The following is a 12138-nucleotide window of genomic DNA, read 5'->3' as shown; positions in this document are numbered from 1 at the left end:
ATTGCAAAAACTGAATGATATGATAAGCCTAGATTTACTTTGACTAATGGAGTTAATTTAATGAAAATACAAAGACTAAAATTATAAGAAATCCGCATCATAAAGATTTCGAACTGTAAGTAAATTAGCAACAACTTAAAATAGATAAAAGTTTGACGAAAATTTTTTATAGAAATAAAATTTTGACGAAAATTTTCTATAGAAATAAAATTTTGACGAAAATTTTCTATAGAAATAAAATTTTGACAAAATTTTCTATAGAAATAAAATGTTGACAACATTTTCTATAGAAATAAAATTTTGAAAAAATTTTCTATAGAAATAAGATTTTAACGAAAATTTTCTATAGAAATAAAATTTTGACAAAATTTTCTATAGAAATAAAATTTTGACAAAATTTTCTGTAGAAATAAAATTTTGACAAAATTTTCTATAGAAATTAAAATTTTGACAAAATTTTCTATAGAAATAAAATTTTGACGAAAATTTTCTATAGAAATAAAATTTTGACGAAAATTTTCTAAGAAATAAAATTTTGACGAAAATTTTCTATAGAAATAAAATGTTGACGAAAATTTTCTATAGAAATAAAATTTTGACGAAAATTTTCTATAGAAATAAAGTTTTGACGAAAATTTTCTATAGAAATAAAATTTTGAAGAAAATTTTCTATAGAAATAAAATTTTAACGAAAATTTTCTATAGAAATAAAATTTTAATGAAAATTTTCTATAGAAATAAAATGTTGACAACATTTTCTATGGAAATAAAATGTTGACGAAAATTTTCTATAGAAATAAAATTTTGACGAAAATTTTCTATAGAAATAAAATTTTGACCAAAATTTTCTATAGAAATAAAATTTTAACGAAAATTTTCTATAGAAATAAAATGTTGACAACATTTTCTATAGAAATAAAATTTTGACAAAATTTTCTATAGAAATAAGATTTTAACGAAAATTTTCTATAGAAATAAAATTTTGACAAAATTTTCTATAGAAATAAAATTTTGACAAAATTTTCTGTCTTAGTTTTAGAAATATAGATATGGTAGAATTAGAAAGTGCAATATACAGAATTAAGTCCAACGCAGTTGGTTCTGACGATATACCTATTAGATTTGTTAAATTGATTTTTCCATTTGTATCACAGCATATTTTGCACTTGTTTAATACTATTATATTGACTAATAAATTTCCTATGACTTGGAAACTGGGGCCAAATCACCGCAGTCGAAATCGAGTAATTCGTCATCGTAGTGTAGTTTACGCGGATCACCGCAGTCGTTATCGAATTGTTTCTACTCGAAGTTGAACACGATAGGTACCATGCTATCGAAAACGAAGTATGTAGTGATTTTTGAGCAGAAAAAGGTAAACAAAAAGAAAAAAGTTGGTGAAAATGTAATTATTATTCTATTTTGGCAAAATACATTTAAGAATATATAATATTACTTGCATTTAGGGAAACGGATCAATGAAAGGAATGCTCAGAAGCCGCTTCAAAAAAAACTTATTTTTTCAAGAACATATTTAAAAGTTTCTTTGGCAGATGAAAACGTCTTTTAAATCTATGGATGTTAAAAATACAATTAGTTAAAAGCACTCACTTCAAAATAGAATCACTTACTCTACTTCAGGCAATACTAAAGGACTGCTTTTGTCACGAATATTTTTCCTTATTAATGCCACTTTGTACTCATCCTCTGAATCCGAAGTAGAGGAATACAAAAAAACACAAAAACAATATAAATATCTCAGAAATAACATAATTTGGTAACAAAAAAATATTTTGAAATTCTTCTATCTTCCAATTTCTTATTACCATATGTTTACAGCAATGTAAAAAAAGTAGTAGACAAAACAAATTACGATCGAATGCGGTGATCCAAAAATTTAATTCGATCGAAATGTTTCTCTATACGAAACAGAACTCGATGACGAATGCGGTGATTTGGCCCCTGGCTAGAGTGGCGCCGATGAGGAAAAAGGGTACTAGTGGTAATGACTGTTCTGATTTTCGTCCCATTTCTATCCTTCCGGCTTTATCAAAGGTCTTTGAGATAATAATAAATAATCTTGATCGTTACTCATTAATTTATGACTGTCAGTCGGGCTTCAGGAGACATCATAGTACCACATCTCTTATGATTAAGCTAACGGATGACATTAGGCGGGCACTTGATAGAGGTGACCCATGTATTCTCGCGGCCCTTGATTTGAGTAAAGCTTTCGATTCAGTCGACCATATTATACTACATTCGAAGCTCTACCACGAATTTAAATTTTCTTCTACAGCTTGTAGACTTTTATTGTCTTTCCTGTCTGGTCGCTCTCAATATATTCGATGTGATGGTCGTGTGTCTGGTGTTAATGCAATTTCTGCCGGTGTTCCTCAGGGTTCCATTTTAGGTCCTGTGTTGTTCATGTTGTATGTCAATGATGTTCGGCTCTGTGTTCAACATGTAGATATGGGAATTTATGCAGATGATTTTCAGCTCTTGAGTACGTGTACTAGTGGAGGATTATCACGCTGCATTTCACATTTGGACGACGATATTGGGAGGATATGCGACTGGGCCCGTCGCAACCATCTCAACATTAATATTCCGAAAACTAAATGTATAGTGTTTAACTACTCACGTCGCCAAAATACTCCTCAAAGTATAACTGTGCAGAATCATATAGTCTCTTCGAAAGATGTCATAACTTCTCTTGGTTATCAAATTGACTCCAATTTGGTTTTTGCGCAGCATATTGCCCACATCTGCTCCAAACTAAATCTCATCCTAAAAAAGTTGTACAGCATAAATGTGATCTTGCCTACGCAAATAAAGTACATGTTGGCTCACTCGTTACTAATGCCTCATATATTGTACGGAGCTGAGGTATATACTGGTACCAATAGGTCAAATATTCGCAGGCTTGAATCTTCATTTCACAGTATTTTAAGGTATGTCTATGGTCGTAACTGCCGACGTAATTATGTGTATTTCACGCATCAGTTCCTTGGCTGTACTTTTGAGCACTTCCTAAGCATAAGATGCCTTAGTTTTTTCTTTAGCATTATAAAACATGGTGAACCCGCTTACCTCCAATGTTTTAATTTTCTAAACTCTACTCGTAATACTCAAATTCTAATAGAGACTTTCTCACACCTTGTTTTTGAAAGATCGTTCATAATTCGTTTATCCAGATTATGGAATGCAATTCCATCCGATTATAAGAACTTTTCCGTAAGTCTAAGCGCTTTTAAAAGTAAACTAATTCAGTATTTTAATTATAACAATTAACTTTGTTTTTGTATCATCACTGATAATTACCTCCATATGCGGTGTTGCGTTTTTTTGGTGTTTAGGTAAAGAAATGTGCGTGTAGTTTTTCAGCTATTGAGAATATTGTATTCACATTAGTTTTAAGTATTATTATGATTTTTTTCCTTTGCATTTGTAATTTCTTTAGCTTGTTGTACTTTTTTTTCAAATCTATCAATGTATGGTCCAAGAGGGCTTAATTGATTAAATAAATGTTTGAATTGAAAATAAAATTTTGACAAAATTTTCTATAGAAATTAAAATTTTGACAAAATTTTCTATAGAAATAAAATTTTGACGAAAATTTTCTATAGAAATAAAATTTTGACGAAAATTTTCTATAGAAATAAAATGTTGACGAAAATTTTCTATAGAAATAAAATGTTGACGAAAATTTTCTATAGAAATAAAATTTTGACAAAATTTTCTATAGAAATTAAAATTGTGACGAAAATTTTCTATAGAAATAAAAATTTGACAAAATTTTCTATAGAAATAAAATTTTGACAAGATTTTCTATAGAAATAAAATTTTGACAAAATTTACTATAGAAATAAAATTTTGACGAAATTTTTTATAGAAATAAAATTTTGACAAAATTTTCTATAGAAATAAAATTTTCACAAAATTTTCTATAGAAATAAAATTTTGACAAAATGTTCTATAGAATTAAAATTTTGACAAAATTTTCTATAGAAATAAAATTTTGACAAAATTTTTTATAGAAATAATATTTTGACAAAATTTTCTATAGAAATAAAATTTTGACAAAATTGTCTATAGAAATCGAAATTTTAACAAAATTTTCTATAGAAATCAAATTTTGACAAAATTTTCTATAGAAATATAATTTTGACAAAATTTTCTATAGGAATCAAATTTTGACAAAATTTTCTATAGAAATAAAATTTTGACAAAATTTTCTATAGAAATAAAATTTTTACCGAATGTTCTATAGAAATACAATTTTGATTTTTTCTATAGAAATAAAATTTTGACAAAAATTTTCTATAGAAATAAAATTTTGATAAAATTTTCTATAGAAATAAAATTTTGACAAAATTTTCTATAGAAATAAAATTTTGACATAATTTTCTATAGAAATAAAAATTTTGACAAAATTTTCTATAGAAATAAACTGTTGACAAAGTTTTCTATAGAAATTAAAATTTTGACAAAATTTTCTATAGAAATAAAATTTTAACGAAAATTTTCTATAGGAATCAAAAAGTTGACAAAATTTTTTATAGAAATAAACTTTTGACATAATTTTCTATAGAAATAAAATTTTTACAAAGTTTGCTATAGAAATAAAATGTTGGCAAAATTTTCTATAGAAATAAAATTTTGACAACATTTTCTATAGAAATAAAATTTTGGCAAAGTTTGCTATAGAAATAAAATTTTGACGAAAATTTTCTATAGAAATAAAATTTTGACGAAAATTTTCTATAGAAATAAAATTTTGACGAAAATTTTCTATAGAAATAAAATTTTGACGAAAATTTTCTATAGAAATAACATTTTGACACAATTTTCTATAGAAATAACATTTTGACAAAATTTTCTATAGAAATAAAATTTTGATAAAATTTTCTATAGAAATAAAATTTTGACAAAATTTTCTATAGAAATAAAATTTTGACAAAATTTTCTATAGAAATAAAATTTTGACAAAATTTTCTATAGAAATAAAATTTTGACAAAATTTTCTATAGAAATAAAATTTTGACAAAATTTTCTATAAAAATAAAGTTTTGACAAAATTTTCTATAGAAATAAAATTTTGACGAAAATTTTCTATAGAAATAAAATTTTGACAAAATTTTCCATAGAAATAAAATTTTGACGAAAATTTTCTATAGGAATCGAAAATTTGACAAAATTTTCTATAGGAATCAAAAATTTGACAAAATTTTTTATAGAAATAAACTTTTGACATAATTTTCTATAGAAATAAAAATTTTACAAAAATTTCTATAGAATTAAAATTTTGACGAAATGTTCTATAGAAATAAAATGTTGACAAAGTTTGCTATAGAAAAAACATTTTGACAAAATTTTCTATAGAAATAAAATTTTGACGAAAATTTTCTATAGAAATAAGATGTTGACGAAAATATTCTATAGAAATACAATGTTGACGAAAATTTTCTATTGAAATAAAATTTTGACGAAAATTTACTATAGAAATAAAATTTTGACGAAATTTTTTATAGAAATAAAATTTTGACAAAATTTTCTATAGAAATAAAATTTTCACAAAATTTTCTATAGAAATAAAATTTTGACAAAATGTTCTATAGAATTAAAATTTTGACAAAATTTTCTATAGAAATAAAATTTTGACAAAATTTTTTATAGAAATAATATTTTGACAAAATTTTCTATAGAAATAAAATTTTGACAAAATTGTCTATAGAAATCGAAATTTTAACAAAATTTTCTATAGAAATCAAATTTTGACAAAATTTTCTATAGAAATATAATTTTGACAAAATTTTCTATAGGAATCAAATTTTGACAAAATTTTCTATAGAAATAAAATTTTGACAAAATTTTCTATAGAAATAAAATTTTTACCGAATGTTCTATAGAAATACAATTTTGATTTTTTCTATAGAAATAAAATTTTGACAAAAATTTTCTATAGAAATAAAATTTTGATAAAATTTTCTATAGAAATAAAATTTTGACAAAATTTTCTATAGAAATAAAATTTTGACATAATTTTCTATAGAAATAAAAATTTTGACAAAATTTTCTATAGAAATAAACTGTTGACAAAGTTTTCTATAGAAATTAAAATTTTGACAAAATTTTCTATAGAAATAAAATTTTAACGAAAATTTTCTATAGGAATCAAAAAGTTGACAAAATTTTTTATAGAAATAAACTTTTGACATAATTTTCTATAGAAATAAAATTTTTACAAAGTTTGCTATAGAAATAAAATGTTGGCAAAATTTTCTATAGAAATAAAATTTTGACAACATTTTCTATAGAAATAAAATTTTGGCAAAGTTTGCTATAGAAATAAAATTTTGACGAAAATTTTCTATAGAAATAAAATTTTGACGAAAATTTTCTATAGAAATAAAATTTTGACGAAAATTTTCTATAGAAATAAAATTTTGACGAAAATTTTCTATAGAAATAACATTTTGACACAATTTTCTATAGAAATAACATTTTGACAAAATTTTCTATAGAAATAAAATTTTGATAAAATTTTCTATAGAAATAAAATTTTGACAAAATTTTCTATAGAAATAAAATTTTGACAAAATTTTCTATAGAAATAAAATTTTGACAAAATTTTCTATAGAAATAAAATTTTGACAAAATTTTCTATAGAAATAAAATTTTGACAAAATTTTCTATAAAAATAAAGTTTTGACAAAATTTTCTATAGAAATAAAATTTTGACGAAAATTTTCTATAGAAATAAAATTTTGACAAAATTTTCCATAGAAATAAAATTTTGACGAAAATTTTCTATAGGAATCGAAAATTTGACAAAATTTTCTATAGGAATCAAAAATTTGACAAAATTTTTTATAGAAATAAACTTTTGACATAATTTTCTATAGAAATAAAAATTTTACAAAAATTTCTATAGAATTAAAATTTTGACGAAATGTTCTATAGAAATAAAATGTTGACAAAGTTTGCTATAGAAAAAACATTTTGACAAAATTTTCTATAGAAATAAAATTTTGACGAAAATTTTCTATAGAAATAAGATGTTGACGAAAATATTCTATAGAAATACAATGTTGACGAAAATTTTCTATTGAAATAAAATTTTGACGAAAATTTTCTATAGAAATAAAATTTTGACAAAATTGTCTATAGAAATAAAATTTTGACATAATTTTCTAAGAAATAAAGTTTTGACAAAATTTTCTATAGAAATAAAATTTTGACAAAATTGTCTATAGAAATAACATTTTGACAAAATTTTCTAAGAAATAAAGTTTTGACAAAATTTTCTATAGAAATAAAATTTTTATAAAATGTTCTCTAGAAATAAAATTTTTACAATATGTTCTATAGATAAAATTTTGATAATATTTCTACAGAGATAGAATTTTGACAAAATTTGTTATGAAAAAGTCCACAAAAATTTTTAAATCAATTTTATTTTATATTAATATTTTTTTTTTAGTTTTTGGAAATTTAAAATTTTTAACGTCGTGTTTTCTTTTTCCAGCAAAAAGCCAAAAAGAATGAAGATCTCGAATCCCAAAGATCATTTATTTATGGTGCATTGGCTGAATGCTTTGGAGCTTTGAAACACAACAGCGGTACTTATTTCGACACTTTATGTCCTGTAATGATTGAAGGTCTTTCGGATGACTTCAATCAGTCAAGACAAAATTCAGTCTTTGGTTTGGGTGAATTGGTTTTACACTCAGAGGAAAAATCATTCGAGTAAGTAAAGACTTCAAAATTGCTTAGAATATATAGTATGAAGACTTACATACATTTAATTCTTTCAGAGCTTATCCTCACATCTTGATGGCTTTATCCCAAGCCGTCTCCAAGGAAACTGAACCAGCTGCTCTGGACAACATATGTGGAGCCATTGCCCGTCTAATTATGACAAATTGTTCATTGGTACCTTTGGATCAAGTATTGCCTGTATTTTTGCAACATTTGCCCCTACGTGAAGACTTTGATGAGAATGCTACTATTTTCAAATGTTTCAAACTTTTGTATATACAGGCGCGTGATCAAATTACACCATCCATGGAGCAAATATTGGCCATAGCTATTCATGTTCTATACAAAAAAGAATTTGTAGATCAAGAAACTTGCGATAATGCTGTGGCTTTGCTCAAGGAAATTCGTGAACACTATCCCGATAAATTTGGAGCTGTTGCCAATTCGAATCCCGAAATTGTCAACTTTTTACAAACTCTTTAAGAAAACTGGTGGCTGTGGGAGTTTACTTTTTAAGAAAAAAAAAGAAGAGATGTCACGCGCCATCAAATAACAAGTCGTCAGCCCGATAAATTAGTATTATCATTTGTCAATCAACAACATTAACAATTGAATGAATCGTTGTCGTCGTCTCGTCTTTATCCTCGAAGAAAATTGCTTTTGGAGCATTTTTCTTTTGTTTATCCGCAGCGTCTCTTCAGTAAATCTATAAGAGGAGAACCTATAATATATGTTAACATAACTTTTATTTTCAATGGCGATCCGACGCCACTCCGCCCCCACTCAAGGAGGTACATCCTCCCTTTTACTTTTAAAAAGACTGTAACCGTTAGATTTCCCTTTAATTTGGGGGGAAATCAGAAAACAACAACCACAAGATATTTGTATAACACACATTGTTGTTCTAAACAATTAATTTATATTTTTTTAAATATTTGACCACACATTCAAGCTTCATTATAATATTTATTTATTCTCTGATCGAATTAAGTGTTTTTATTGGGCATGTTGTAAAACGTTGCCTGCGGTATTAAATTTTCATTGCATATCTGGAATATGCCCAGGAGACAATTTTGAACTATGCAGAGTTAAACATAGATCAAATACTTCGTCTCCGATCTATCTCAAGAACATGTAAATGTTTTGCAATAAGAAAACATTTTGTATTAATAAACCAAATCTCCTATCCCCCAACCCCATGCCCCTCGTATGGTACCATTGAGTTGATAAATTGTGTTTCTTTTTTAACTCAAATCGTACGGCACTGGCTGTGATAAAAATCCTTGTGTGTCAAATTGTTCTCATTGTTATAACGATTGATATATCTGGAAATGCCATGGACGAAATACATGCGCCCCCTCTGTTATCCTTAATACCGCCACATGCCAATGACTAGACGTTATTGTGTTTATTCTTTGAAAAACATTTCAATATATTAAATGAGTGGCGGCTTAAATCTTTGAAAAATCCCCACTGAAAAATAATTTCCTAGGTAGTAGCAATAGAATATGAATTTTTCACTAACTAAATTTTCAGTTAAAAGTAGTTTGAATTAATTATTTTTGAAGAAACTCTGCAGTGCTTAGCACAAAGTAACAGGCGTATCCAAAATATATTTGTAACATTTTTATTTTATTACGTAAACTTTGTTGAAATGTTATTGTAATAGGGGAACTTTCTAATGAATTCAATGTTGTCACAACTAGGAGACGATTTCCTATTATTACTCCAAGCCATCAATTGACCCCGAGTGTATAGACCCCAGTTCTTTTAATCGAAAACTTTTAATTACTACATAAATACATATGTACGTATTAATTTCCTTAGTTTTACCATTGCTTCCTCTTCCAGTTAATATCTAACTGTGAACATTTTACCAATGAACATTTAAACGAAATATCTTAAGCATGAAGATATCAAGATGAGTTTTTGGAAATCTATCTATGCTTTGACAGAAAATAGTGAACACACATTATTTAGCATACCCACATCAATATCTATATTAACTATACATATGAAACATTCTTTGTTAAAAAAAAAAACAATTTTTTTTATTAATATTATTGTCTATGCTAGAATTAGAGAGAGATTGTCTTAATAAATTTTGAATTTTAAAGAAATGTCGAAAAAAATCATCGTTGTTTTTATTGTTGTATTGCAAAAACTGAATGATATGATAAGCCTAGATTTACTTTGAATAGTGGAGTTAATTTAATGAAAATACAAAGACTAAAATTATAAGAACTCTGCAACATAAAGATTTCGAACTGCAAGTAAATTATCAACAACTTAAAATAGATAAAATTTTGACGAAAATTTTCTATAGAAATAAAATTTTGACAAAATTTTCTATACAAATAAAATTTTCACGAAAATTTTCTATAGAAATAAAATGTTGACGAAAATTTTCTATAGAAATAAAATTTTGATGAAAAGTTTCTATAGATATACAATTTTGACGAAAATTTTCTATAGAAATAAAATTTTGACAAAATTTTCTATAGAAATAAAATTTTGACGAAAATTTTCTATAGAAATAAAATTTTAATGAAAATTTTCTATAGAAATAAAATGTTGACAACATTTTCTATAGAAATAAAATGTTGACGAAAATTTTCTATAGAAATAAAATTTTGACGAAAATTTTCTATAGAAATAAAATTTTGACCCCAATTTTCTATAGAAATAAAATTTTAACGAAAATTTTCTATAGAAATAAAATGTTGACAACATTTTCTATAGAAATAAAATTTTGACAAAATTTTCTATAGAAATAAAATTTTGACAAAATTTTCTATAGAAATAAAATTTTGACAACATTTTCTGTAGAAATAAAATTTTGACAAAATTTTCTATAGAAATTAAAATTTTGACAAAATTTTCTATAGAAATAAAATTTTGACCAAAATTTTCTATAGAAATAAAATTTTGACTAAAATTTTCTATAGAAATAAAATTTTGACGAAAATTTACTATAGAAATAAAATGTTGACGAAATTTTTCTATAGAAATAAAATTTTGACGAAAATTTTCTATAGAAATTAAAATTGTGACGAAAATTTTCTATAGAAATAAAATTTTGACGAAAATTTTCTATAGAAATTAGAATTTTGACAAAATTTTCTATAGAAATAAAATTTTGACGAAAATTTTCTATAGAAATAAAATTTTGACTAAAATTTTCTATAGAAATAAAATGTTGACGAAAATTTTCTATAGAAATAAAATTTTGACGAAAATTTTCTATAGAAATAAAATTTTGACGAAAATTTTCTATAGAAACAAAATTTAGACAAAATTTTCTATAGAAATACAATTTTAACGAAAATTTTCTATAGAAATAAAATTTTAAAGAAAATTTTCTATGGAAATAAAATTTTAACGAAAATTTTCTATGGAAATAAAATTTTAACGAAATTTTTTTATAGACATAAGATTTTGACAAAATTTTCTATAGAAATAAAATTTTGACAAAATTTTCTATAGAAATAAGATTTTGCCAAATTTTCTATAGAAATAAAATTTTGACAAAATTTTCTATAGAAATAAAATTTTGACAAAATTTTCTATAGAAATAAAATTTTGACACAATTTTCTATAGAAATAAAATTTTGATAAAATTTTGACAAAATTTTCTATAGAAATAAAATTTTGACAAAATTTTCTATAGAAATAAAATTTTGACGAAATTTTCTATAGAAATAAAATTTTGACGAAAATTTTTTATAGAAATAAAATTTTGACGAAAATTTTCTATAGAAATAAAATGTTGACGAAAATTTTCTATAGAAATAAAATTTTGACGAAAATTTTCTATAGAAATAAAATTTTGACGAAAATTTTCTATAGAAATACAATTTTGACAAAATTTTCTATAGAAATAAAATTTTGACGAAAATTTTCTATAGAAATAAAATTTTGACAAAATTTTCTATAGAAATAAAATTTTGACAAAATTTTCTATAGAAATAAAATTTTGACAAAATTTTCTATAGAAATAAAATTTTGACAAAATTTTCTATAGAAATAAAATTTTGACAAAATTTTCTATAGCAATAAAATTTTGACAAACTTTTCTATAGAAATAAAATTTTGACAAAATTTTCTATAGAAATAAAATTTTGACAAAATTTTCTATAGAAATAAAATTTTGACAAAATTTTCTATAGAAATAAAATTTTGACGAAAATTTTCTATAGAAATAAATGTTGAAATAAAATGTTTATGATTTTTTATCTCATAATCTCGGCTATAAGTCTGGAGGAATGGAGGAACTTTTAGATGGCGTATTTAAAAATATTACAAAACCACCGATTTAACTAAATAACATACGTTGATGACATCTTCGCAATCATCAAGGCATCAGAAGTCGAC

The 12138-nt window shown here is 23.9% G+C and overlaps 1 protein-coding gene and 1 long non-coding RNA gene across 2 annotated transcripts; one reads left to right on the top strand and one right to left on the bottom strand.

The window, feature by feature from the left end:
• Nucleotides 1-1394: 1394 nt before the first annotated feature.
• On the bottom strand, nucleotides 1395-1957 carry LOC142236400 (uncharacterized). The gene is made up of 2 exons (XR_012722016.1): nucleotides 1632-1957; nucleotides 1395-1572 (listed from the first exon to the last, which is right to left on the bottom strand). It is a non-coding gene; the product is annotated as an uncharacterized LOC142236400 (long non-coding RNA).
• A 5566-nt stretch (nucleotides 1958-7523) lies between these two features.
• LOC142233894 (uncharacterized) lies at nucleotides 7524-9896 on the top strand. The gene is made up of 2 exons (XM_075304952.1): nucleotides 7524-7752; nucleotides 7821-9896. The coding sequence occupies exons 1-2, from the start codon at nucleotides 7655-7657 to the stop codon at nucleotides 8245-8247; spliced, it is 525 nt and encodes a 174-aa protein (XP_075161067.1). The 5' UTR covers nucleotides 7524-7654; the 3' UTR covers nucleotides 8248-9896.
• Nucleotides 9897-12138: the final 2242 nt, after the last annotated feature.

The sequence above is a fragment of the Haematobia irritans genome, chromosome 4, assembly GCF_050003625.1.
Source record: "Haematobia irritans isolate KBUSLIRL chromosome 4, ASM5000362v1, whole genome shotgun sequence".
NCBI classification, from domain to species: Eukaryota; Metazoa; Arthropoda; class Insecta; order Diptera; family Muscidae; genus Haematobia; species Haematobia irritans.
This window is presented reverse-complemented; position numbering and strand designations above follow the sequence as displayed.

Coding starts and splice junctions, on each gene's coding strand:
- LOC142233894 (XM_075304952.1), top strand. CDS start 7,655: ATGATTGAAGGTCTTTCGGATGACTTCAATCAGTCAAGACAAAATTCA. Junction 7,753..7,820: donor TCAGAGGAAAAATCATTCGA/GTAAGTAAAGAC, acceptor TAATTCTTTCAG/AGCTTATCCTCACATCTTGA.